This window comes from Crotalus tigris, unplaced genomic scaffold (assembly GCF_016545835.1).
Source record: "Crotalus tigris isolate CLP2741 ecotype Arizona unplaced genomic scaffold, ASM1654583v1 scf7180000018891.247784533:1973344, whole genome shotgun sequence".
In the NCBI taxonomy this organism is placed as follows: domain Eukaryota; kingdom Metazoa; phylum Chordata; class Lepidosauria; order Squamata; family Viperidae; genus Crotalus; species Crotalus tigris.
The window spans coordinates 760992-783626 of record NW_024097260.1 but is presented as its reverse complement, the minus strand read 5'-3'; the positions used below and the strand labels follow the sequence as shown (position 1 = coordinate 783626).

General features: G+C 46.6%; 1 protein-coding gene and 1 long non-coding RNA gene across 4 annotated transcripts in view; one reads left to right on the top strand and one right to left on the bottom strand.

Annotated features, from left to right (window-relative positions):
* Nucleotides 1-211: 211 nt before the first annotated feature.
* SCARB1 (scavenger receptor class B member 1) overlaps nt 212-22635 on the top strand; it is a 45334-nt gene continuing 22910 nt past the window's right edge. For all 3 annotated transcript variants that reach the window (XM_039357304.1, XM_039357303.1, XM_039357302.1), the window contains exons 1-2: nt 212-430; nt 16769-16926. In XM_039357304.1, the coding sequence (XP_039213238.1) occupies nt 284-430; nt 16769-16926 (305 nt within the window). In that variant the 5' untranslated portion in view covers nt 212-283. The remainder of the gene's footprint in view (nt 431-16768; nt 16927-22635) is intronic.
* LOC120314328 lies at nt 14362-16896 on the bottom strand. Its single transcript, XR_005558409.1, has 2 exons — nt 16761-16896; nt 14362-14549 (listed from the first exon to the last, which is right to left on the bottom strand). It is a non-coding gene; the product is annotated as an uncharacterized LOC120314328 (long non-coding RNA).

Sequence of the window (22635 nt, the reverse complement as noted above, 5' to 3'; positions counted from 1 at the left end):
CGGCCAGCCGGCCGGAGCCTCCCCCCCGCGCCCACCCTCTCCCCTCGCCCGGCCCCGGGGGCGACGCCGCCAAGGAAGGCCCGCGGGGCGGCCGCAGCGGCAGCGTCGGCGTCGGCGGCGTCGGGTCCGCCCGCTCAGCCCGGCCGGGCGCCTCCCTCCGGCCGCCGTTGGCTGGCGCGCCGGGCGGGGAGTGGCGGGGCGGGCGGCGGCGGCCGTGAAGAGCCCCCGCGGCGGGCATGGCTGGCAGCGCGGCGGCGGCGGCGGCGGGGCTGGCAGGCCGGCCATGGCGAGGGGCGAGCGCGCCAAGGGCGGCTGCGGGCAGCGCTACGGGACGGCGGCCGGGCTGGCCGTGGGGGGCCTGCTGTGCCTGGGCTTCGGGCTGGTGCTGCTGCTGACCGTGCCCGGCCTCTTGCGGCAGCAGGTGATGAAGGTAAGGGCGCTCGGGGGGAGGCTCTCCCCCTCCCCTCCCCTCCTTCCCTGGCCCCAGGTAGACTGCCCCGGGCAGGGGAGGCTCTGCCCCGCGCGCCGACGGGCTCCTTCGCTCCCGAGGCTTTGCGGGAGGCGTCCGCGTCGGAGCTGCGCTTCCTGCCCCTTCCTTGCGGGGTCTAAATAATAATAATAATAATAATAACTTTAATTTTTACAAAAAGAATAATTGGGATTGAAGGGCTGCAAACTTTTTTTTCCTTTCTTTTTCTTTCTTTCTTTCCTTCCTTCCTTCTTTCTTTCCTTCTTTCTTTCCTTCTTTCTTTCCTTCTTTCCTTACCTTTTCTTTCATTACCTTTTCTTTCTTTCCTTCCTTCCTTCTTTCTTTCTTTCTTTCTTTCTTTCTTTCTTTCTTTCTTTCTTTCTTTTTCTTTCTTTCTTCCTTCCTTCTTTCTTTCCTTCTTTCTTTCCTTCTTTCTTTCCTTCTTTCTTTCCTTTTCTTTCCTTACCTTTTCTTTCTTTCCTTCTTTCCTTCTTTCTTTCTTTCTTTCTTTTTCTTTCTTTCTTCCTTCCTTCCTTCTTTCTTTCTTTCCTTTCTTTCCTTTCCTTTCCTTTTCTTTCCTTACCTTTTCTTTCCTTCCTTCCTTCCTTCCTTCCTTCTTTCTTTCTTTCCTTCTTTCTTTCCTTCTTTCTTTCCTTCTTTCTTTCCTTTTCTTTCGTTACCTTTTCTTTCTTTCCTTCCTTCCTTCTTTCTTTCTTTCCTTTCTTTCCTTTTCTTTTCTTTCCTTACCTTTTCTTTCTTTCCTTCTTTCTTTCTTTCCTTCCTTCTTTCTTTCTTTCCTTCTTTCCTTCTTTCCTTCCTTCTTTCCTTACCTTTTCTTTCCCTACCTTTTCTTTCTTTCCTTCCTTCCTTCCTTCCTTCTTTCTTTCTTTCCTTCTTTCTTTCCTTCTTTCCTTACCTTTTCTTTCCTTCCTTCCTTCTTTCTTTCTTTCCTTCTTTCTTTCCTTCTTTCCTTACCTTTTCTTTCCTTACCTTTTCTTTCCCTACCTTTTCTTTCTTTCCTTCCTTCCTTCCTTCCTTCCTTCTTTCTTTCTTTCTTTCTTTCTTTTTTCCTTCCTTCCTTCCTTCCTTCCTTCCTTCCTTCCTTCCTTCCTTCCTTCTTTCTTTTTCTCTCTGGTCTCTTTCTCCAGGTCCTTTACTCCAGGTTCTCTTCCTCCCACTCCGGCGAGGCAGGCTAGGAACTCTCCTGTGCCATCCAAATTTGGTTTATCCTTGGCCGAATGTTTGTTTTTCTGTGTTTGCAAAGATGAGTAAACATTCTGTCTTGGCTACTGGGAAAGCTTCTTTCTGCCTTGTCGCTCTTCTCCTTTCCCAAATCCAGGGGTTTCTTTTTTTAAAACAAGTTATCTCAGAGTCTGGACGCTTCAAAGAGAGGCAAGACACCCACAAAAACACAGAGACACGCAGATGCTCACCACACCTTTTCCCCACTTAGAACTTGTGGTGCTAAGGGGCTAAAAATATTATTTTATACAAGTGTGTCTTTTTTAATCTCTTTTCTGGGCCTTTGTTGTGTACTCCAGGGGTTGAGCATGCCTGAGATAGGTTGTATAACAATGACAAATCGGAATAGAGTGGGAAGGGACCTTGGAGGTCTTCTAGTCCAACCCCTTGCTCAAGCAGGGGATCCTATACCATTTTAGACAGGTGGCTGTCCAGTCATTTCTTAAAAACTTCCAGTGATGGAGAACTCACGACTTCTGGTGGCAAGCTGTTCCACTGGTTAATTGTTCTCAATCAGAATAGAGCTGGAAAGGACTGTGGAGGTCTTCTAGCCCAGCCCCCTGCTCAAGCAGGAGAACCTATACCATTTCAGACAAGTGACTGTCCAGTCTCTTCTTAAAACCCTCCAGTGATGGAGAACCCACGACTTCTGGTGGCAGGCTGTTCCACTGGTTAATTGTCCTCACTGTCAGGAAGTTTCCCCTTAATTCCAGGTTGCTTCTCTCCTTGATTAGTTTCCATCCATTGTTTCTTGTCCTGCCCTCTGGTGCTTTGGTAAATAGTTTGACCCCCCTCTTCTTTGTGGCAGCCCCTCAAATATTGGAATGCTGCTATCATGTCCCCCCTGTTTCTTCTTTTATCTAGGCAGGCCATACCCAATTATTTTATGCATAAGGGCTGCAGGTGGACATAAAAAAAAAACCTTCACATTTTAGTTCTGAATTTTTGGGACTGGGTGTATCCATCGCTTGTTCTATTGCAGATTATTCCTCAAGGTTTGCCAAACAGGACCCCAATTAGGCATCTGTGCAGGTGCAATTTTGAGCCTATATAATAGGAAGGAAGCTTCCCATACTGGGACTGGAATTTCCATTGCTAAGCAAGGCCAGTTGTTAAGTGTGTCGCACCCCAAATTGACCACCTCTTTGCCACAGTTGCTCAGTGAATCCCTGAAGTTAAGGGAATCACACAACTGGTAAGTGAATCTAGCTTCCCCCCCAGGGTTTTGCTTTTCCAAAGCTGGCTGGGAAGGTTGCAAATGGTGAATGGCTGCAAATACATTCCAAGCACCTTAATTTTGCTCGTGGGTCTGTCGGATGCCGCGACAGTCATAAGTGCGAGGACCGGTCCATAAGTCACTTTTCCCAGTGTCGTCGTAACTTAAATGGTGGCAAGACCAATGGTCGTGAGGACCACCCTCCCCGTTAGAATTACCGTTGAACAAATGGAATTGCATGCAAGTTTTGCTCTTCATTTTTCATGGGCAGAATTGCAAAGGCGGACTTCGTTTTGCCGACAGATTGGCAAACTTCATCCAGCTCTCTTGAAATCCAATTTCTCCCCTTGTCCTTCTCCCTACTTCTATCAGCTATGCTGGAAACACAATATCTGGGTTGCTTACAGTGTTTTTGTTCTTTTGCTGGCACAACCAAAAAGCAAAAAGGACTTCAAGAGAGAGGAAGCAAATCTGCGTCCGGCATTCCAAAGGCTTCTAAACTAAGCGGATTTTGTTTGTGTGTGTGTGTGTGTGTGTGTGTGTGTGTGTGTGTGTGTGTGTGTGTCTTGTCTGTGTTGGATATTGTAGGTTACAGAAGGATTTAACGTTCACCAGATTTAGTCTGTGGCATACGAAAGGTTGAACAGAGCAAGGCAGGAGGGCAAAGGCACTCGTGAAGCTCTTGTGCTTTCATATGTATGCAATCTTTCTCTTAAATTTGCAAAACTTGTGAAGTTTTGGCAATACACAATCGGGGAACAAAAGAAAGTTTAATTAAAACTCTTCGAACCTCACCTTCCTTCCTGGAATTTCCTTTCCCTGTCTTGGCTAGGTGTGTGATTCTTAACACCTGCAAACATTCAGGTTTATGGTACCTGGGGTGATTGACTAATTTACCAATGTTCAAAGCACATTTTGAAGAAACGTTCACAATCAATCAAGCCTCTTCCTTCTTTCTCTGCAGGCATTTTGAGAGTGTTTTCTCCCTGCAGTTGGGAAAGTTATTTTTTAACCTTGGAGCCCCCGAGTTTGTAAAGAGCAGTCAAGGTCTTTATCGTTCTAGTCCTTGTCAACAAGGTTGCACAGACTTTGTCCAGTGCTTATCACATGGGGATGCTCCTTTGATTGAAAAGAACACGTATGCACGAAGGCCGGGAGGAGGCTGACCTCAGGGGTCACAGCAGCTTTGCAAATATCACCCCTTCTAGGAAAGTCCTGGAAAAGTCAGCACAAGATTACCTGGAACTCTTGTTGCAGGTTATAATAACGGAATCTTGAAAGGTGGCCAGGGTTTCTGCTCACTCTCATACCAAACAAGATCAAGGTGGTTAGTCTTGAGTTTCTTCCTCACCCGTCCTTCCTAAGCTGGTGTTTATCTAACAGTGGTTGGGGTTTTTTTTCTCGCGGTCATCCCCATGTTCCTCTTCACTGGGGACTCAATTCTTCCTTTGGCTGAGCTCTGGGGCACTGTCTGGATGGGATCAGTTCCCTAGGTGAAAAAGTTTTCCCCCACAAGTTAGCTAATTCTGCAATCCTCTCTTTGGCAATGGGGCAATCCCAGATACTTGGGCGGGGGCAGAATCCGAATTTTTTTTCCATCCCAGAAATGGGTGAGCTCCAGTTTGCCAGCCATCCCCTCTAACCCGAATTTTTCCAGACGAAAGGATTGGGAGTCAGATTCTTAATTTGCAACGGAGAGTTTGAAGCACTGTGAACAACACAAGGTCCAGGTTGTCAACACTGAACCAACATGGTATAATTTAGAAAGAGTTGGGCCAAGCAAACTGGCAGCCAGAGAGGGGGAAAAAAAAAAAAAAAGGTGGAGTGTGCTTGCCAAAATTGAATTTGTAAAGAAAGGGGGGGGGGGGAACAACTACTTAATCATATCAGTTTTCCTACAGACTTTATTTTACAGGCTTTTCCAGAGTTTTCTAAGCTTTCAGCTAACCCCTAAATTGATTGCAAGGTTTTTTTTTTTTAAAGACTCCTACTTCTGCAAGGGTCTTGCAGCTGAAACTTGGTGCAAAGCAATTCCTAAGCAGCTTAAATTGTTCTCCCGTTGGAGAGAACCATGGCTGTGATTTGAGAGTATTTAAAGTACCCCTAATTAGTTAGCAGGGCCCTCAAGATTAAGAACCACCCCAATCCCTGGCACGTTTTTTTTTTTTCTTTCAAAATAGAGGATGGTCTTGTGAATCCAGAACTTAAGAGCCCTTTTCGATTGACGCAACTGCTGTGGTCACTTTTCAGGAACTGTCTGTTCTGCTCATTTTCTTGCAAGGCTAAATGATTATAATTTTCTGATCTCAAATCTCAAATCCAGGCCAAGCCAGCTGGGTGCATTCCAGATGTCTTAACCATGATCTTTGCTCAGATAGTTGATTTGCAACTCAGGAAAGCATCGGTTGAGGAAAGATGCTTCCGTGAATGATAATGGTAGAACTGAGTTATTTAGCTGTATCCCAAAAGCAGAAACCCTGCACCGGAAAGGGGATAGGACTGAATAATTTTCATTTCGTAGCCTCAGGAAATACTAGAGCAGGATGGCAGTGTTTACTGTCTCAGAATGAGTCGCTGTTTCCCTGGTGCTATAAATCTGATTTTGGGGCAAGGACTTGTGTTACAATCTCCACTTTGCCTGTGTGTGATTTAGCCCCAGAATAACAAACACTAACCCTAATAAAAAGGAACAGAATAGATAAAATATTATGCTGATCGTATCTTATTAAGAAGAGTAGAAACATGAATTTTTGAAAGAGGCTTGAAAGGGAACTTGTCAAACCTATAATGCCTGAATTTCGAGTTTCATGTCTGCTCAGCCAGGCCTCAATAAGCCGAAGCAGCCAGTTTGAATTCTATTTCACTTGGAAGTGAAAACGAAATTAATGGTGAAGTGGTTGGGAATTGTCAGAGGAAATCCAGTTAGAGATTGGATCTAAAGTAGGGGATTAGCCATTTGTCCGAAATGGTATAGGGTTTCCTGCCTGAGCAGAGGGTTGGACTAGATGACCTCCAAGGTCCCTTCCAACTTTACTATTATTATTATTATTATTAAACCGGGCTGGTGTGCCATCCTGCAATTTGCACGCCTCTCTGGCTGAGAGAGAGAGACAGAGACAGAGACACAGAGAGAGGGATAGAGACAGAGAGAGAGAACGAGAGAGGGAGAGAGAGACAGGGAGGGAGAGAGAGGGGGGGAGAAGGAGGGAGAGAGAAAGAGAAAGAGAGCGACAGAGAGAGAGACACACACACAGACAGAGAGAGGGACAGAGAGAGAAGGAGAGGGAGTGGGAGCGAGAGAGAGAGAGAGAGAGAGAGAGAGAGAGAGAGAGAGAGAGAGAGAGAGAGAGAGAGAGAGAGAGATGTATTCAAAAATCAGCCTTAAATAACTTGCAGTAGGAAACAAAGCCAGCAGTCTTCGGTGGTTCCTTAAGCTGGCACTCCAAGTGGGTGGACGTATTTGAGCAAAACAATTACAAGGACAGGAATAGCTTTCAGAATATGAGTATTATGAGACTGGATTGTGGATTGTGGGTTGTTTTTTTTCTTTTCCCCTTTCCGCTTGCCTCGGTTTGCACAATGTCCTTAACTGCAAACCGGGAACCTCTTTTTCGCTTGGTGCATTGTCCAGGTCACGCTTGTCACATCGTGTTACGGTTAGCTCAGCTGGATCCAGATAAGCAATCTGGGTCAGTTTGCTGAACCAGGATGGAGTTAACCCCCGGAGAGCCAGATTGTGCAAAGGGTTGGGTTTTTTTGTTTGTTTGTTTGTTTTCCTTCCAAAATTGTCGGTCCTTTCGATGTCCTGGCTGAGCTTCTGAATGTCCCTGCTAGGCGATGACTATTCAGAGATTAAACACAACTTGAGCCCAATATTTCTGTTGCCAAAGGAGATCAGGGGGAGGCTGCATGAAAAATGGTCATAAGTCACATTTTTCGGGGCCGGGGTCGCTTTGCACAGTCACTAAATGAACTGCTGTTAAACCGAGGACTCCCTGCACGGGGAAAACATCCAATTTGGCCCCTGACTATTCTAGTACAATCCCGAACATTCTTGTTTTGTTTCCCATCTTTTAAAGCTCAGAGCCGAAATTGAGCGGTTTGCAAATTGATAGTTTGCCTTACTTCTGGGAAAACACATAAATGTATATTTGGTTTGGTTGCTACGTCTGAGGGATCTCTTGCCTTTGGGGTACCAAATGAGATTATAAATAGCACGTGTAGAACAGGGTTAATCTGCTAATGGAGCGGAATCACACCTAGGGTTTATCCTGCGTGCTAATTAGGGTTAACGCAAGAGGACTAGTTGCTTAGTTTCAACTGTCCCGGAAAAGATAATCACAGAATAACAGAATAACAGAGTTGGAAGGGACCTTGGAGGTCTTCTAGTCTAACCCCCTGCTCAGGCAGGAAACCCTATACCATTTCAGACAAATGGACATCCAATCTTTTCTTAAAAACTTCCAGTGTTGGAGCATTCACAACTTCTGGAGGCAGGCTGTTCCACTGATTAATTGTTCTCGCTGTCAGGAAGTTTCTCCTTAGTTCCAGGTTGCTTCTCTCCTTGATGAGTTTCCATCCGTTGCTTCTCGTCCTGCCTTCAGGGGCTTTGGAGAATAGCTTGACTCCCTCTTCTTTGGGGCACCCCTGAGATATTGGAAGACTGCTATCATGTGGGAGCTAACAGAATAACAAGAGTTGGAAGGGACCTTGGAGGTCTTCTAGTCCAGGGGTAGGCAACCTTGGCTCTTTTATGACTCATGGACTTCAACTCCCATAAAAGAGCCGAGGTTGCCTACCCCTGTTCTAGTCCAACCTTCTACTCAAGCAGAATAGATTACCAAATGTTGTCCAATCTTTTCTTTAAAACTTCCAGTGTTGGAGCATTCACAACTTCTGGAGGCAGGCTGTTCCACTGGTTAATTGTTCTCGCTGTCAGGAAGTTTCTCCTTAGTTCCAGGTTGCTTCTCTCCTTGATGAGTTTCCATCCGTTGCTTCTCGTCCTGCCTTCAGGGGCTTTGGAGAATAGCTTGACTCCCTCTTCTTTGGGGCAGCCCCTGAGATATTGGAAGACTGCTATCATGTGGGAGCTAACAGAATAACAAGAGTTGGAAGGGACCTTGGAGGTCTTCTAGTCCAGGGGTAGGCAACCTTGGCTCTTTTATGACTCATGGACTTCAACTCCCATAAAAGAGCCGAGGTTGCCTACCCCTGTTCTAGTCCAACCTTCTACTCAAGCAGAATAGATTACCAAATGTTGTCCAATCTTTTCTTTAAAACTTCCAGTGTTGGAGCATTCACAACTTCTGGAGGCAGGCTGTTCCACTGGTTAATTGTTCTCGCTGTCAGGAAGTTTCTCCTTAGTTCCAGGTTGCTTCTCTCCTTGATGAGTTTCCCTCCGTTGCTTCTCGTCCTGCCTTCAGGCGCTTTGGAGAACAGCTTGACTCCCTCTTCTTTGGGGCAGCCCCTGAGATATTGGAAGACTGCTATCATGTCTCCCCTAGTCCTTTTCTTCGCTAGACTAGACATACCCAATCCCAGCAACTGTTCATTGTATGCTTTAGCCTCCAGTCTCCTAATCAGATGTTTTATAACACTCTCTGAGTGTTCTAATTTTTCCAGTTCCAAGCCTATCTCAATTTCTTTTTATGTAATGGTGTATGTGGGAAAGATGTGGGAGAGGAGGTCAAAAGACGCAGCCAAGAGATCAAACAGATAAGAGATAGCTTGGCCAACAGATGGATAATGGACTGGGCAAACCCTCCCTAGAGCAGGGGTAGGCAACCTTGGCTCTTTGATGACTGGTGGACTTCAACTCCCAGAATTCCTGAGCCAGCATGGGGGAACTATGGCCCCCTTCATGACTCATGGACTTCAAATCCCAGAATTCCTGAGCCAGCATGGCTCAGCTTGGAAACCTCTCCCTTTCCCTTCAGCATGGCTGGCTCAGGAATTCTGGGAGTTGAAGTCCACGAGTCATGAGGGGGCCAAAGTTTCCCTCATGCTGGCTCAGGAATTCTGGGAGTTGAAGTCCACGAGTCATCAAAGAGCCAAGGTTGCCTAGCCCTGCCCTAGAGAGTGATGGAATTGTGCTTTCAGACTTGTGAGATTCTGTTCAGGTAGCTTTTCAATAAAGTAGAATTAGTTCTTCTGTTCTTCTGCTTCCTGTGCGGGTTCCCTGGTAAGGCTGAGAATTTAGGACAATACAAGAAGTCCTAGAGCCCCCCAAATTTAGGTTGCCAAGTGAAACATTTGTTTAAACAAGTTTTCCCCTTTGGATGATTTTTTTCTTACCACCGTTGTAAAATGAATCCCCTGCAGTTGCTAAGCGGGTCACGTTGAACGGTTACTCAGTGTTGTAAGTCAAGAACGGTTACTCAGTGTTGTTAAGTAGTCTTAGGAGGTGGACATTTGGCGCAAGGTGTTCGGGAGCACGACTCACTAATAGAAGTCGAGTCGTAGCTTGCTTGATGCAAAGAGACGGTTACTGAGGTTGGCTAATCCAGACGTTCTGCGCCCGAAGTTCCAGCAATCTTAATATGGGTGGGGCAAATGTCCACTCAACGCGGAGATGATTGGCAACTGCTTGTCCGGAGACCAGAACGAGGACTGGGCAGGGCAAGGATTCTCGGCGGCGCTAATTATTGAGGGAGAGTAACGTGCTTGGGTGTAGCCTGGTTAAGCTTATCTCCCAGCTTGTGCCAAACAAAGCCAAAATTGTTGAGTTGCTTTCCCACACTTTCCCATCCTTTCCCACACTTTCCATTTAGTGACCGGTTCAGTTATGGTCATTGGTCAAGGACTACCTGCATTGGCTCGGCATTATCTCCCAGCTTGTGCCAAACAAAGCCAAAATTGTCGAATTGCTTTCCCACCCTTTCCCATGCTTTCCCACGCTTTCCACTTAGTGACCGGTTCAATTATGGTCATTGGTCAAGGACTACCTGCATTGGCTCGGCATTATCTCCCAGCTTGTGCCAAACAAAGCCAAAATTGTCGAGTTGCTTCCTCACCCTTTCCCATGCTTTCCCACGCTTTCCACTTAGTGACCGGTTCAATTATGGTCATTGCTCAAGGACTACCTGCATTGGCTCGGCCAGCTAGTCCTCATCCTACGGCCCCCGCGGAGCCCAACCATTTTTGTTGTTAAGCGAGACAGCTGCTGAGGGACTTTTCTCCCCGTTTCACGACCTTCCTCGTCGCAGTCGTTAAGCAACTCACTTAGTAACCCGGTTGTTAAGTGAATCCGACTTCCCCTTTGACTTAGGTTGCAAAAGGGGATCACAGGACCCCGGGTGACGGCTGGGGGAACACCGCGACTCTTGTAAATACGAACCGGTTGCCAAGCATCCCAGATTTGATCACATGACTACGGGGATGGTGCAACAGTCAGTAAGTGGGGAAAACGGTCACAAGTCACTTTTTTCAGCGCCGTGGTAACTTTGAACGGTCATTAATGGATGATGGTAAACCGAGGTCTGCCTGTACTTGCTTTATACAGTTGTTGTGACGTTTTCATGACCCCAAATCGACAAATAAGGGAGTCTGGCAAATGTTTTGCAGAGCCCAGCTAACTTCCAGAGTCCGTGTGTTTGTTGTTGTTGTTGTTGTTGTTAGTTACGAAGTCAAGTCCGACCCATCGCAACCCCATGGACCACGTTCCTCCAGGCCTTCCTGTCCTCTACCATCTTCTGGAGTCTATTGAAGCTCATGCCTCCTGCTTCAGTGACTCCATCCAGCCACCTCATTCTCTGTCGTCCCCTTCTTCTATTGCCCTCCATCTTTCCCAGCATCAGGCTCTTCTCCAGTGAGTCCTTCCTTCTCATTAGGTGGCCAAAGGACTTGAGTTTCAACTTCAGGATCTGGCCTTCTAAAGAGCAGTCCAAGGGATTCACAGGAGTCTTCTCCAGCACCAGAGTTCAAAGGCCTCAAGTCGTGTCCGACCCATCGTGACCCTGTGGACAATGTTCCTCCAGGCCTTCCTGTCCTCTATCATCTTCTGGAGTCCATTGAAGCTCACGCCTCCTGCTTCAGTGACTCCATCCAGCCCCCTCATTCTCTGTCATCCCCTTCTTCTCTTGCCCTCCATCTTTCCCAGCATCAGGCCCTTCTCCAGGGAGTCCTTCCTTCTCATTAGGTGGCCAAAGTATTTGAGTTTCAACTTCAGGATCTGGCCTTCTAAAGAGCAGTCGGGGTTGATCTCCTCCAGGACTGACCGGTTGGATCGCCTTGCAGTCCAGGGGACTTGCAGGAGTCTTCTCCAGCACCAGAATTCAAAGGCGGTGTGTTTCAAACCACAAACCAGCCCTACCTCTTTTAGCATCGTGTTTGGGGACAGACTCTGCTTTGTGGACAGTACAGGCCGTTGTGTTACCACTGGCGGATTTCAGGGAATTAGCAACACTGTTCAGCAAAGGTAAACAAATTGTGGCATGTAAACAAGTTGCCTCACTGTGCTTTATCCACACAAACTGAGTCTTTTAGCTGAGATAAATATATACACATCACTGCAGCTAGAGCTAACTTATAAAAGTTCATTTAGTGACCGTTCAAAACGACCAGGGCAGTGAGGAAAGCGACGGATGATCGTTTTTCACACTTACGACGGTTGCAGCATCCCGATGGTCATGGGATTTACATTTGGACGCTTGACCACTGACTCGTACTTATGATGGTTTCAGTGTCCCCTTTTGCGACCTTCCGACAAGCAAAGTGGAGGGGGAAGCCGGTTGCGCTTAACGGCCGTGTGACTCACTTCACAACTGCAGTGATTCGCTGAGCAACCGTGTGGCAGGAGACGTTGTAAAATGAAGCAAAACTCATTTCACCGTTTCACTTGGCAGTATAAATGTTGGGCTCCGTTGTCATAAGTTGAGGACTACCTGTATCTATAGCAGACCAAATGGGGAGCCGGATCCAATTAACAGTCGTGTGAGTAGCAGAACTGCTTAACGGCACTGGCAAGACAGGTCATAAAATGGGACAAAATTCACCTAACAACTGCCTCGCTTAACAACAGGGCTCAATTGTGGCTGAAAGTCAAGGACTATCTGTAAGGGCACGATGGGTTGAGTAGAATATGAGCTTCTGAAGGTGGCTTGATCAGTAGCATCTGTGGTCTCCAGAAAAAGGGTTGGATTTTTCCCCCAAATTTTTCCAAATTGTGGATCCTGTTAAAACCAATTTGTGGAATCCTTGATTTAGAGATGATATGAAATAGATTGGACTCAGCTGAAGTTACTTTTTTCATCTCCTTGGGTGGGGGAAAATCTAAGGAACCCGTCACGTTCTTGGCCAACTGTAGGATCTCATAAAACACGGTTGGAAGAACATGGTCTAGACCAGGGGTAGGCAACCTTGGCTCTTTTATGACTCGTGGACTTCAACTCCCAGAATTCCTGAGCCAGCCTGGCTCAGCTTGGAAACCTCTCCCTTTCCCCTCAGCATGGCTGGCTCAGGAATTGTGGGAGTTGAAGTCCACGAGTCATAAAAGAGCCAAGGTTGCCTCCCCTGATCTAAACTCATCAAATCATGATCTAGATCAGGGGTGGGGAACCTTGGCCCCTTCAGGACTTGTAGACTTCAACTCCCAGAATTCCTGAGCCAGCCTGGCTCAGCTTGGAAACCTCTCCCTTTCCCCTCAGCATGGCTGGCTCAGGAATTCTGGGAGTTGAAGTCCACGAGTCATAAAACAGCCAAGGTTTCCTACCCCTGATCTACAACAAAGGTCCCCAACCCTCAGTCCGTGGACTAATACCAGGCCGCGGCGTGCCAGCAACGTGTCCGCCCAAGCAAACAAAGGCCCATCCGTGGGATGCAGGCAGCACACGAAACCACACACCTCCCATCCACAGAAAAACCTTTCTCCACGGAACCAGTCCCTGGTGCCCAAAAGGTTGGGGACCTCTGTTCTAGAATTTATTTATTTATTAGACTTATATACCGCTTTAAGTGCGAGCACTCTTTAAGCGGTGTACACCAGTAAGCAATGTATATATATATATTTACATTGCCCCCAACAATCTGGGTCCTCATTTTACCTACCCCGGAAGGATGGAAGGCTGAGTCAACCTTGAGCCGGTGAGATTTGAACCGCTGACCTGCTGAACACAGTCAGCTAAAGTGGCCTGCAGTACTGCACTCTAACTGCTGCGCCACCTCCCAAGATGCTTTTGGGTTTTCCAAAAACAAGAAATGTGGAATGGAGTGCCAAGCAGCGTTTGAGAAATTAAAGAGACTTTTCTCTGCCGAACCAGTACTGAGGCACCCAGACATGGACAAGCCCTTCGTAATACAGGCGGATGCAAGTGATGTGGCAGTGGGGGCTGTACTATTACAAGAAAACAATGAAGGGGTATTGCAACCCTGTGCATATACATCCAAGAAACTCACGGAAACAGAACAGTGCTGGCCTGTATGGGAGAAAGAGGCATACGGGATACGTTGGTCATTACTCACGTGGTGCCAGTTCCTTGAAGACAACAAAATCCCCTTCCAGGTGTGGACTGACCACAAAAATTTGGAAGCCCTGAAAACACCCAGGAAGCTCAGCCCCAAACAAGCCTGCTGGTCCCAGCATTTTCACCAGTTCCAATTTACGCTCAAGCATTTGCCGGGGGGAAAGAACTTCCTGGCAGATGCACTATCTCGCATGCCCCAATATAACAGCATGCGAGCCACCAACTCTAAACCGATGATGGTAGAATCACAACTGGCAGCGCCAGTAACCACCAGAGCCCAAGCTAAATTAAAACCACAGCTGAGCAGCCACACCGGAATTGAATTCCGGAAAAGTTGGGAAAGAGATGAATGGTTCCAGAAAAACAAAAATGTGTGCACAATGAGAGACGGGCTGCCTTGAGTGGGGGAAAAGTTATATATACCAACAACCCAAAGAGTCACATTCATGTAGCTTTGCCATGACACAAAATCAGCAGGGCATTTTGGATTTGTAAAAACATTACACTTAATTAAATGGCAATTTTGGTGGCCATCCATAAAAAAGGACATAGAAAGTTACGTGGCCAGCTGCCGAAAGTGTGCAACTGCAAAGAGGTTGCAAGGGAAATCGCCTGGACTGTTACAAACAGTGGCAAATCCCTCAGCCCCCTGGTGGGAAATAGCCATGGATTTTATAGTGGAATTACCAGAAAGCAATGGGAATACTGTTGTCTGGATGGTCACGGACTTCTTTTCCAAACAGGTGCACTTTATCCCTTGCCAAAAGATTCCCACCGCAAAAGCCTTAGGAAACTTTTCGTCCAGCACATTTACAGATTGCATGGGGCACCCCAACGCATCATCTCTGATAGGGGAGTGCAATTTACATCTGCATTTTGGAAGGAATTTTTATCCCTCTTAGGGACCACTCAGGGATTGACATCTAGCCATCATCCACAAGGGGATAGACAAACAGAAAGTTGTCACTCAGTACTTGAGCAATATTTAAGATGTTTTATTAATTTTCAGCAAACAAATTGAACGGATCTACTCCCTTTCGTAGAAGTTGCTTACAATAATGCAGTCCACTCCAGCACAGGTTACACTCCTTTTCAAATAGCCACCGGTCAAAGTTTCAACCCCATGCCAGAATTAACCCCAAACGAACCGGCAATCCCATCACTGAAAGAAAGGATTACAAAATTACAAAACACCTGGCCAATAGTTAGAAAAGCACTAGATGAAGCTAGGCAGGCATACAAAGCGCAAGCCAATAAAAAAAGGGTTGAGCCTACACCATTCATTATAGGAGAAATAGTGTACTTATCTACAAAATACCTAAAGTCCCTACAACCCTGTAAAAAACTTGGACCAAAATATATAGGGCCTTTTCCAATTAAAAGAATCATAAACCTAGTAACAGTGGAATTAGAATTACCCAAAAATCTCAGGCAAATACGCCCAATTTTTCATTGCAGCTTGCTGAAAAGAGAGCGTCGTTACGGCCAAAAATCCCCCCCCCCACCACCAATCATGGTGGAGGGAGAACAACACTTCGAAATAAAGGAAATCCTAGATTCTAGGAGATATCATGGAGCGACTCAGTACTTAATTGCATGGAAACACTTCCCTGCCTCACAAAATGAATGGGTCCATAAACATCATGTCAAAGCCCTGAAGCTATTAAAGAAGTTTCACACTGAGTATCCTAACAAGCCTGACTAAATTTTATACCTGTTTTGTTTTTCTTTCAGGTGGATCTATCTTATTTTTAAGGGGGCAGGATGTCAGAATCCAGTTATATTTCATCTCTAGTTATCGACTATGGAAAACCCCATTTCTGCCCTCTCTGGATTCTGTCATACGATGAAGGGGAAGGGGGGGGTGAACAAAGGGGCTTTATGGCCCTCACTTCCTTCGGTACAACTTCAAAGGAATTGAATGTGGATATCACCAAAAGGACTAAAGGCATAACAATGGGGTCATCAGCTTTCATCTACTCCCCTCTGAAGTCTCCCTTCCGCCAGCAGTGAGGAAAAGGGGGTAGAAATGTAACACCTGGGATTGTCACTGGAAGGATGGTGGGGTGTGGTGTGGTTGCCGGGAACCCCTTAAAACCTTGAACCGTAGGGCTTGGCCCCCAAGTCCTGTCTAGAACGCCTGCAACCATTTTCTCTTAATAAAGATGCCTGTTGAAAGAAATATTTCAAGAGTTCTGTCTTCTTAAGATGCAAAGTGGGGTGGGTCCTTACACATAGCTAATAATTAAAACACTTAGATAATTTACAGTCCCCTCTGGGCTGGGTGAATCACAATAATTTAGCAGCCAGAAGCAAAACAACAACAACAAAAAGCAATCCAAAATTTGTGGAGCAATGGAGGTCATGGATGATAACATGGGACATCTCTGGTTATTAATTCTTTTTTTTCCCCCAAGTCTTGGCTTTTTTTTTAATGTAAATAAAGTGTAGTCCTCAACTTACAACAGTTCCTTTGGCAACTGTTCAAACGTACAATGGCACTGAAAAGAAAAGTGACTTATAGCAGGTTCTCACAGTTATGACCATTATGAACATCCCTAAGCTTAGATAGTCAAAAAGTTGTATGTAATTACAATGGTTGTGGCAGCCCGAGGTCACGTGATTGTCATTTGTGACTTTCCCAGCTGGCTTCCGACAAGCAAAGTCAATTGGGGAGGGGGGGGAGATGGATCCACTTAATGACTGCATGATTCCCTTAAGAATTGCAGTGATTTGCTAACAACTGTGGCAAAAAAGATTTGAAATTGGGCATGTTTCACTTAAGAATCGCCTTGTGGAAAGGAAGGAAGGAAGGAAGGAAGGAAGGAAGGAAGGAAGGAAGGAAGGAAGGAAGGAAGGAAGGAAGGAAGGAAGGAAGAAAAGGGAGGGAGGGAGGAAGGAAAGGAAGGAAGGAAGGAGGGAGGGAAGGGAAGGAAGGAGGGAGCGAGGAAAGAAGGAAGGAAGGAAAGGGAGGGAGGGAAGGAGGGAGAAAAGGAAGGGAAGAGGGAAGGAGGGAGGAAGGAAGAAAGAAGGAAAGGAGGGAGAGAGGAAAGGAAGGAAGGAAGAAGGAAAGGAAGGAGGGAGAGAAAGAGGGAGGAAGGAAGGAAGGAAGAGAAGAAGGAAGGAAAAAGAAAGAGAGATGGAAAGGAAGGAAAGAAGCAATGGAGACTGTGGTTCAAATTGTGATCTGCAGTCCAAATATTAACCGGGGAGCAGGTAGATGATGAAGAAAGGAGAAACACGCAAGAGATAAACCTGTTTTTTCCCATGAAAAGGAATCGATCAACGCATTGTGTAAACTAGGCTTGGCCCATTGGTTTGCTTTGAAATCCCTTGATAAAGATCAGCTGCCAATCCTGATCTGTCTTCTTACCATTGCAGAATATCCAAATCGCTCCCGACGGTGCCATGTACTCCCTTTGGAAAGACCTGCCTCTGCCCTTCTTCCTCTCTTTCTACTTCCTGGAGGTGACGAATTCCAAGGAGGTCCTTCTAGGCGCCAAGCCGGTCCTGACCCAGCGGGGGCCGTATGTCTACAGGTGTGCATTGCGTCCTTCCTCCTTCGCTCGTCTCAGAGACGGCTTCTTCTTCGTTTCAACACACAAAGGCTGGCCCTTGGCAAGACTCTGCCTTCCCCCTCGGCTTTTACAGGCCGAGGATTAGGAGCCGATGGGAAAGGGAAGGGAAGGGAATAGGACAGGGAGGGAGGGAGGGAAGGAGGGAAGGAAAAGAAAGACAGAAAGGAAGGCAGGAAAGAAGGAAATGGAGGGAAGGGAAGAAGGAAGGAAAAGAGGAAGGAAGGAAGGAAAGAAATGGAAAGAGGGAGGGAGGAAAGGAAAGGGAGAAGGGAGGGAGGGAAGGAAGGCAAGAAAGAAACAGGAAGGAAATGGAGAGAGGGAGGGCAGGAAGAGAATAGGAGAGGGAAGGAAGGAAGGAAGGAAGGAAGGAAGGAAGGAAGGAAGGAAGGAAGGAAGGAAGGAAGGAAGGGAAAGGGAGAGAGTCAGGAAGAAGGGAGGGCAATGGAATGGATGAAGGAAATCAAGGAAAGGAAGGAAGGGAATAGGAGAGGGAAGGAAGGAAGGAAAAGAAAGAGGAAGGAAGGAAGGGAATAGGAGAGGGAAGGAAGGAAGGAAAAGAAAGAGGAAGGAAAGGAAAGGAAAAAGCAGAAAAAAGGAAGATAGACAGGAAGGGAGGGAGGGCAATGGGAAGGAAGGAAAAGAAAAGGAGAGAGATAGAGGAAGGAGAGAGGAAGGAAGGAAGGAAGGAAGGAAGGAAGGAAGGAAGGGAATTAGCTGCAGTTTTTCATGCTGCCCAAGTTGAATTCTTGAGGTGTTAATTCCCTTAGTTGCTATCTCATCAGGAAAGACAGTTTAGCATAAATCCTTGGTATGTGGTGGGTGTTTGAATAACCCAGAGAAACAACACACTACATCGCCAGCTATAATCGTGCCTTTATCATGGATCGCATCTACATACCCAGACTATAATTTTGGTCTCGTGCAAAGCCAGATTTAATCGAGGCAGACAGGGTCAAATCCACGGGAAAAACAAATTCAGCCCAGGGAGGAAGATTTTCCAGAACTGAATGGTAATCAAAGGGTTTGTGAAGCATTTAGGGATGGTTGCGCGTGCGCAAATGCCTTTTTCCGTAGGTGGTTAAATCCTCATGTAAATGAAAAGGTAGCTTTTCCTGACGACAATTCAGCCAGTAAAGGAAGGAGCCATATCATTATGATGTGTTCTCGCTTCCTATTGTTGTTGTTGTGGTGGTTGTATTGTCTTTTGTGTGGTGTTTAATTCTGTGCCCTGCTTAGAGCTTCCGGAGAGCGTTGATAAGTCTTGTTTTCAGAAGACTTTTGCTCCCGATGGTGTGGAATAAGTGTCAGGATCGTGCCCATTTTTTTTCAGCTGTCGTTTAAAGTCAGGATGCGAAAGTTTGCAGGCTGAGTGCAGCCAGTGAGATCTCTGAAAGTGAGCCTGACCAGGTTACCCACCTCACTGCCAGCTCTGGAAAAAAAGGCAGAGGTGGAGTAGATACAATGAAAAATGAGATCATAGGAAAAAGAACTGGGATAGAATGGACCTTAAGCTAGAGACAAAGACAGCAAGTGAAGAGCTGGAGAGAACGCCTTGGGATCCTATGCCATAAAAGGCACATGAAATTCAATGGTGAAAAAAGCAAGGTTCTACATGTAGGCAAGAAAAACCAAATGCACAGGTGTAGTATAGGGGGTACCTTGCTCAGTAGTAGTAACTGTGAGAGGGATCTTGGAGTCCTAGTGGACAATCACTTAAATATGAGCCAGCCATGTGCTGCAGCTGCCAAAAAGGCCAACACAGTGCTAGGCTGCATTAACAGAGGGATAGAATCAAGATCACGTGAAGTATTAATACCACTCTTTAATGCCTTGGTAAGGCCACACTTGGAATACTGCATCCAGTTTTGGTCACAACGATATAAAAAAGACTCTGAGATTCTAGAAAGAATACAGAGAAGAGCAACAAAGATGATTAGGGGACTGGAGGCTGAAGCATATAAGGAACGACTGCTAGAATTGGGTATGTCTAGTTTAATGAAGAGAAGGACGAGGGGGGACATGATAGCAGTCTTCCAATGTCTCAGGGGCTGCCCCAAAGAAGAGGCAGTCAAGCTATTCTCCAAAGCGCCTGAAGGCAGGACAAGAAGCAACGGGTGGAAACTAACCAAGGAGAGAAGCAACCTAGAACTAAGGAGAAACTTCCTGACAGTTAGAACAATTAATCAGTGGAACAACCTGCCTCCAGAAGCGGTAAATGCTCCAACACTGGAAGTTTTTAAGAAAAAAACTGGACAGCCATTTGTCTGAAATGGTATAGGGTTTCCTGCCTGAGCAGGGGGTTGGACTAGATGACCTCCAAGGTCCCTTCCAACTTTATTATTATTATTATTATTATTATTATTATTATTATTATTATTATTATTATTATCCAAAAAGAGGAGATGGTCAAAGAACACAAGGCCGACCCAGAAGAAGACGGAGAGACAACATCAAAGACGCATTACAACAGCATCAAATAGGAATGGTTGAAGGAAGAAGAGGAGAAGGAAGAGGAAGAAGAAGGAGCAGGAGGAGGAGGAGGAGAGGAAGGAGAAGAAGAAGGAGAGGAAGAAGAAGGAGCAGGAGGAGGAGAATAAGAAGGAGAGGAAGGGGGAGGAGAAGAAGGAGAAGGAAGCGGAGTTGTAGGAGGAAGAGAGAAGGAGGGGAAGAAGAAGAAAGAGAGGAAGAGGAAGGAGGAGGAGGAGGAAGAGGAGAAGAAGAAGGAGAAGAAGAAGGAAGAGGAGAAGAAGGAGGAGGAGAAGAATAGAGGTTATGGATTTATGATAAACCATCCAATTCCACTTTTGGGGCAAATGCTTGTGAAGCGTAGCTGTTGCTTAACCAATCTTCTGCACATAGGATTGTCTTCCTATCACACAGCAGAGGCCAGCTCCGCCATTCTTACACAACACAGCTGAGTACAATTGCATTTGGCCCATTTAGAAGGCCCGACGGGATGCAACCGGTGGAACTTCTGCCTGCCTGGCATCAGCAGCTTCTTAGTGGAGCAAAGTGCGGGATGGTTAGCCTCCCCACTTGGGAGAGATTACTACATAAACCCCAGGGTGAAAGAATGTGAGTCACGGTTTTTGTACAAAGCACAAACTTGGAAATGTATTACAATTAGCAGAATGGGTTCCCAGGCCAAGGGATTAAAGTCTTGTGATAAACGGCCAAGTCCTTTTTGAAGCCATTTCTCCCATCAACGGAAAGAACAATTAACCAGTGGAACCACCTGCCTCCAGAAGTTGTGAATGCTCCAGCACCGGAAGTTTTTAAGAAGAGGTTGGTCTGAAACGGTATAGGGTTTCCTGCCTGAGCAGGGGGTTGGACCAGATGACCTCCAAGGTCCCTTCCAACTCTCTTATTCTATTCTGACAACGTCCAAGGCTGAACTGGGACGGGGATTACCGTCCGTTTTTATTGTCTTGTTTACTCTTGGTGGTTTGGTTGCATTTGCTCACACAATATAAGGAGCCCTTGGTGCGCTCTGAGTTTGTTGTTGGCTTACAGATGTTTCATTAGCCAAAGAAGTCACATCATCGGTGCAAGGAACAAGAGACAATTTAAAAAAAAAAACCTAAGCAAACAGAAGGACTAAAACCAGCAGCCAGATAAGCAGGGATTGACACCAGAGAAAAGGGCAAGTAGAAAACTATTCCCTAATCCAGGACTGACCAAAGACAAAAACCACAGTCACTAACACCGACCAGATAATCTTCTGCATATAAATAGGAAAGAAACGTCACATTTCTTTACACTGGTGATGTGACCTAGTTGGCAAAGGAAACATCTGCAAGAAAACTATCCAACTTTAGAGAGCACCAAGGAACCCAGAGTTGTCCTCCTCCTCCTCCTCCTCCTCCTCCTCCTCCTCCTCCTCCTCCTCCTCCTCCTCCTCCTCCTCCTCATCCTCCTCCTCCTCCTCCTCCTCTCTGCAAATCCCACTCCTTCTATCACTGTTGATGTTACCTAAATGGGTAATGAAACGTCTGCAAGAAAACCACCAAGCTCTGAGAGCACCAAGGACCCCACAGTCCTCTTCCTCCTCCTCCTCCTCCTCCTCCTCCTCCTCCTCCTCTTCCTCTTCCTCCTCCTCCTCCTCCTCCTCTCTGCAAATCCCACTCCCTTCTATCACTGTTGATGTTACCTAAATGGGTAATGAAACGTCTGCAAGAAAACCATCAAGCTCTGAGAGCACCCAGGACCCCACAGTCCTCTTCCTCCTCCTCCTCCTCCTCCTCCTCCTCCTCCTCCTCCTCCTCCTCCTCTTCCTCTTCCTCCTCCTCCTCCTCCTCCTCCTCCTCCTCTCTGCAAATCCCACTCCTTCTATCACTGTTGATGTTACCTAAATGGGTAATGAAACGTCTGCAAGAAAACCACCAAGCTCTGAGAGCACCCAGGACCCCACAGTCGTCGTCGTCGTCCTCCTCCTCCTCCTCCTCCTCCTCCCTACAAACCCCACTCCCTTCTAGCACTAATGATGTTGTCTAGCCTGGTAGCAAAAAGTCTGCCAACAAGAAAAACACCAAGCTCAGGCAGCATCGAGGCTCAGTCCTGAGCCAACGAGATTCTCTTCTGTTGGAACCAGGGGTGGGATTCAGCCAGTTCACACCGGTTCGGCAGAAGCGGTAGCTAATTCTTTTTTGCCCAGGCCCGGAACGGACTTCCGGAAGCGGCATCCAGGCAGAGAACCGATTCTTCACCTATTTGAATCCCGCCACTGATTGGAACACTTATTAAAAACAAGTCCGTGCAAGTCCAATGAACCGCATTTTAAGACTGCTATGAAATTTATGGAGGGCAAAAAAACTGGGTGGAGGAATCACAAAGCAAAGAATTTTCTCGGGCTGCGTAGGTCGGGGGGGCAGGGGGGAAGCAACTCACTCATGCGTGGTTGCATCAGTTTTCGGAAACAAACGGCTTGGCATCTCACGAGTGAAAAACTCAACTTTTTTTTTGAAGAGCAGACTGTTTGCAGCTGCTAAATTTAGATACAAGACTGGGCCCAGCCTGTCTTGTTTGGTTTGGATCAAGGGAGGATCCCAGTGTCTTTCCAAGACTGGGTCAGCTGTCAGGATCTTCTTCTCCTTTTCAATTTAGCGTCATGCCATCCGTCCAAACGCATCCCTTGTAAAACTAAAATGGTTCGAAAGCAAGAAGCACCCTTGGTTTAATTTAATTTAATTGGAGGGGGGCCATGCAAGCACACGGCAACCGTAGGCCTCATTTCAATGGAAGCAAAAATTCCCAGTTGCAATGTATGGCTGTGAAAGTTGGACCCTAAGAGAGGCTGAGCGCCAAAGAATGGAGGCCTTTGAACTCTGGTGCTGGAGAAGACTCCTGCGAGTCCCCTGGACTGCAAGGCGATCCAAACGGTCAGTCCTGGAGGAGATCAACCCCGACTGCTCTTTAGAAGGCCAGATCCTGAAGTTGAAACTCAGGTACTTTGGCCACCTAATGAGAAGGAAGGACTCCCTGGAGAAGAGCCAGATGGTGGGCAAGAGAAGAATGGGACGACAGAAAATGAGATGGCTGGATGGAGTCACTGAAGCAATAGGCATGAGCTTAAATGGACTCCAGAAGATAATAGTAGTAGTAAAGTTGGAAAGGACCTTGGAGGTCATCTAGTCCAACCCCTGCTCAGGCAGGAAACCCTACACCATTTTG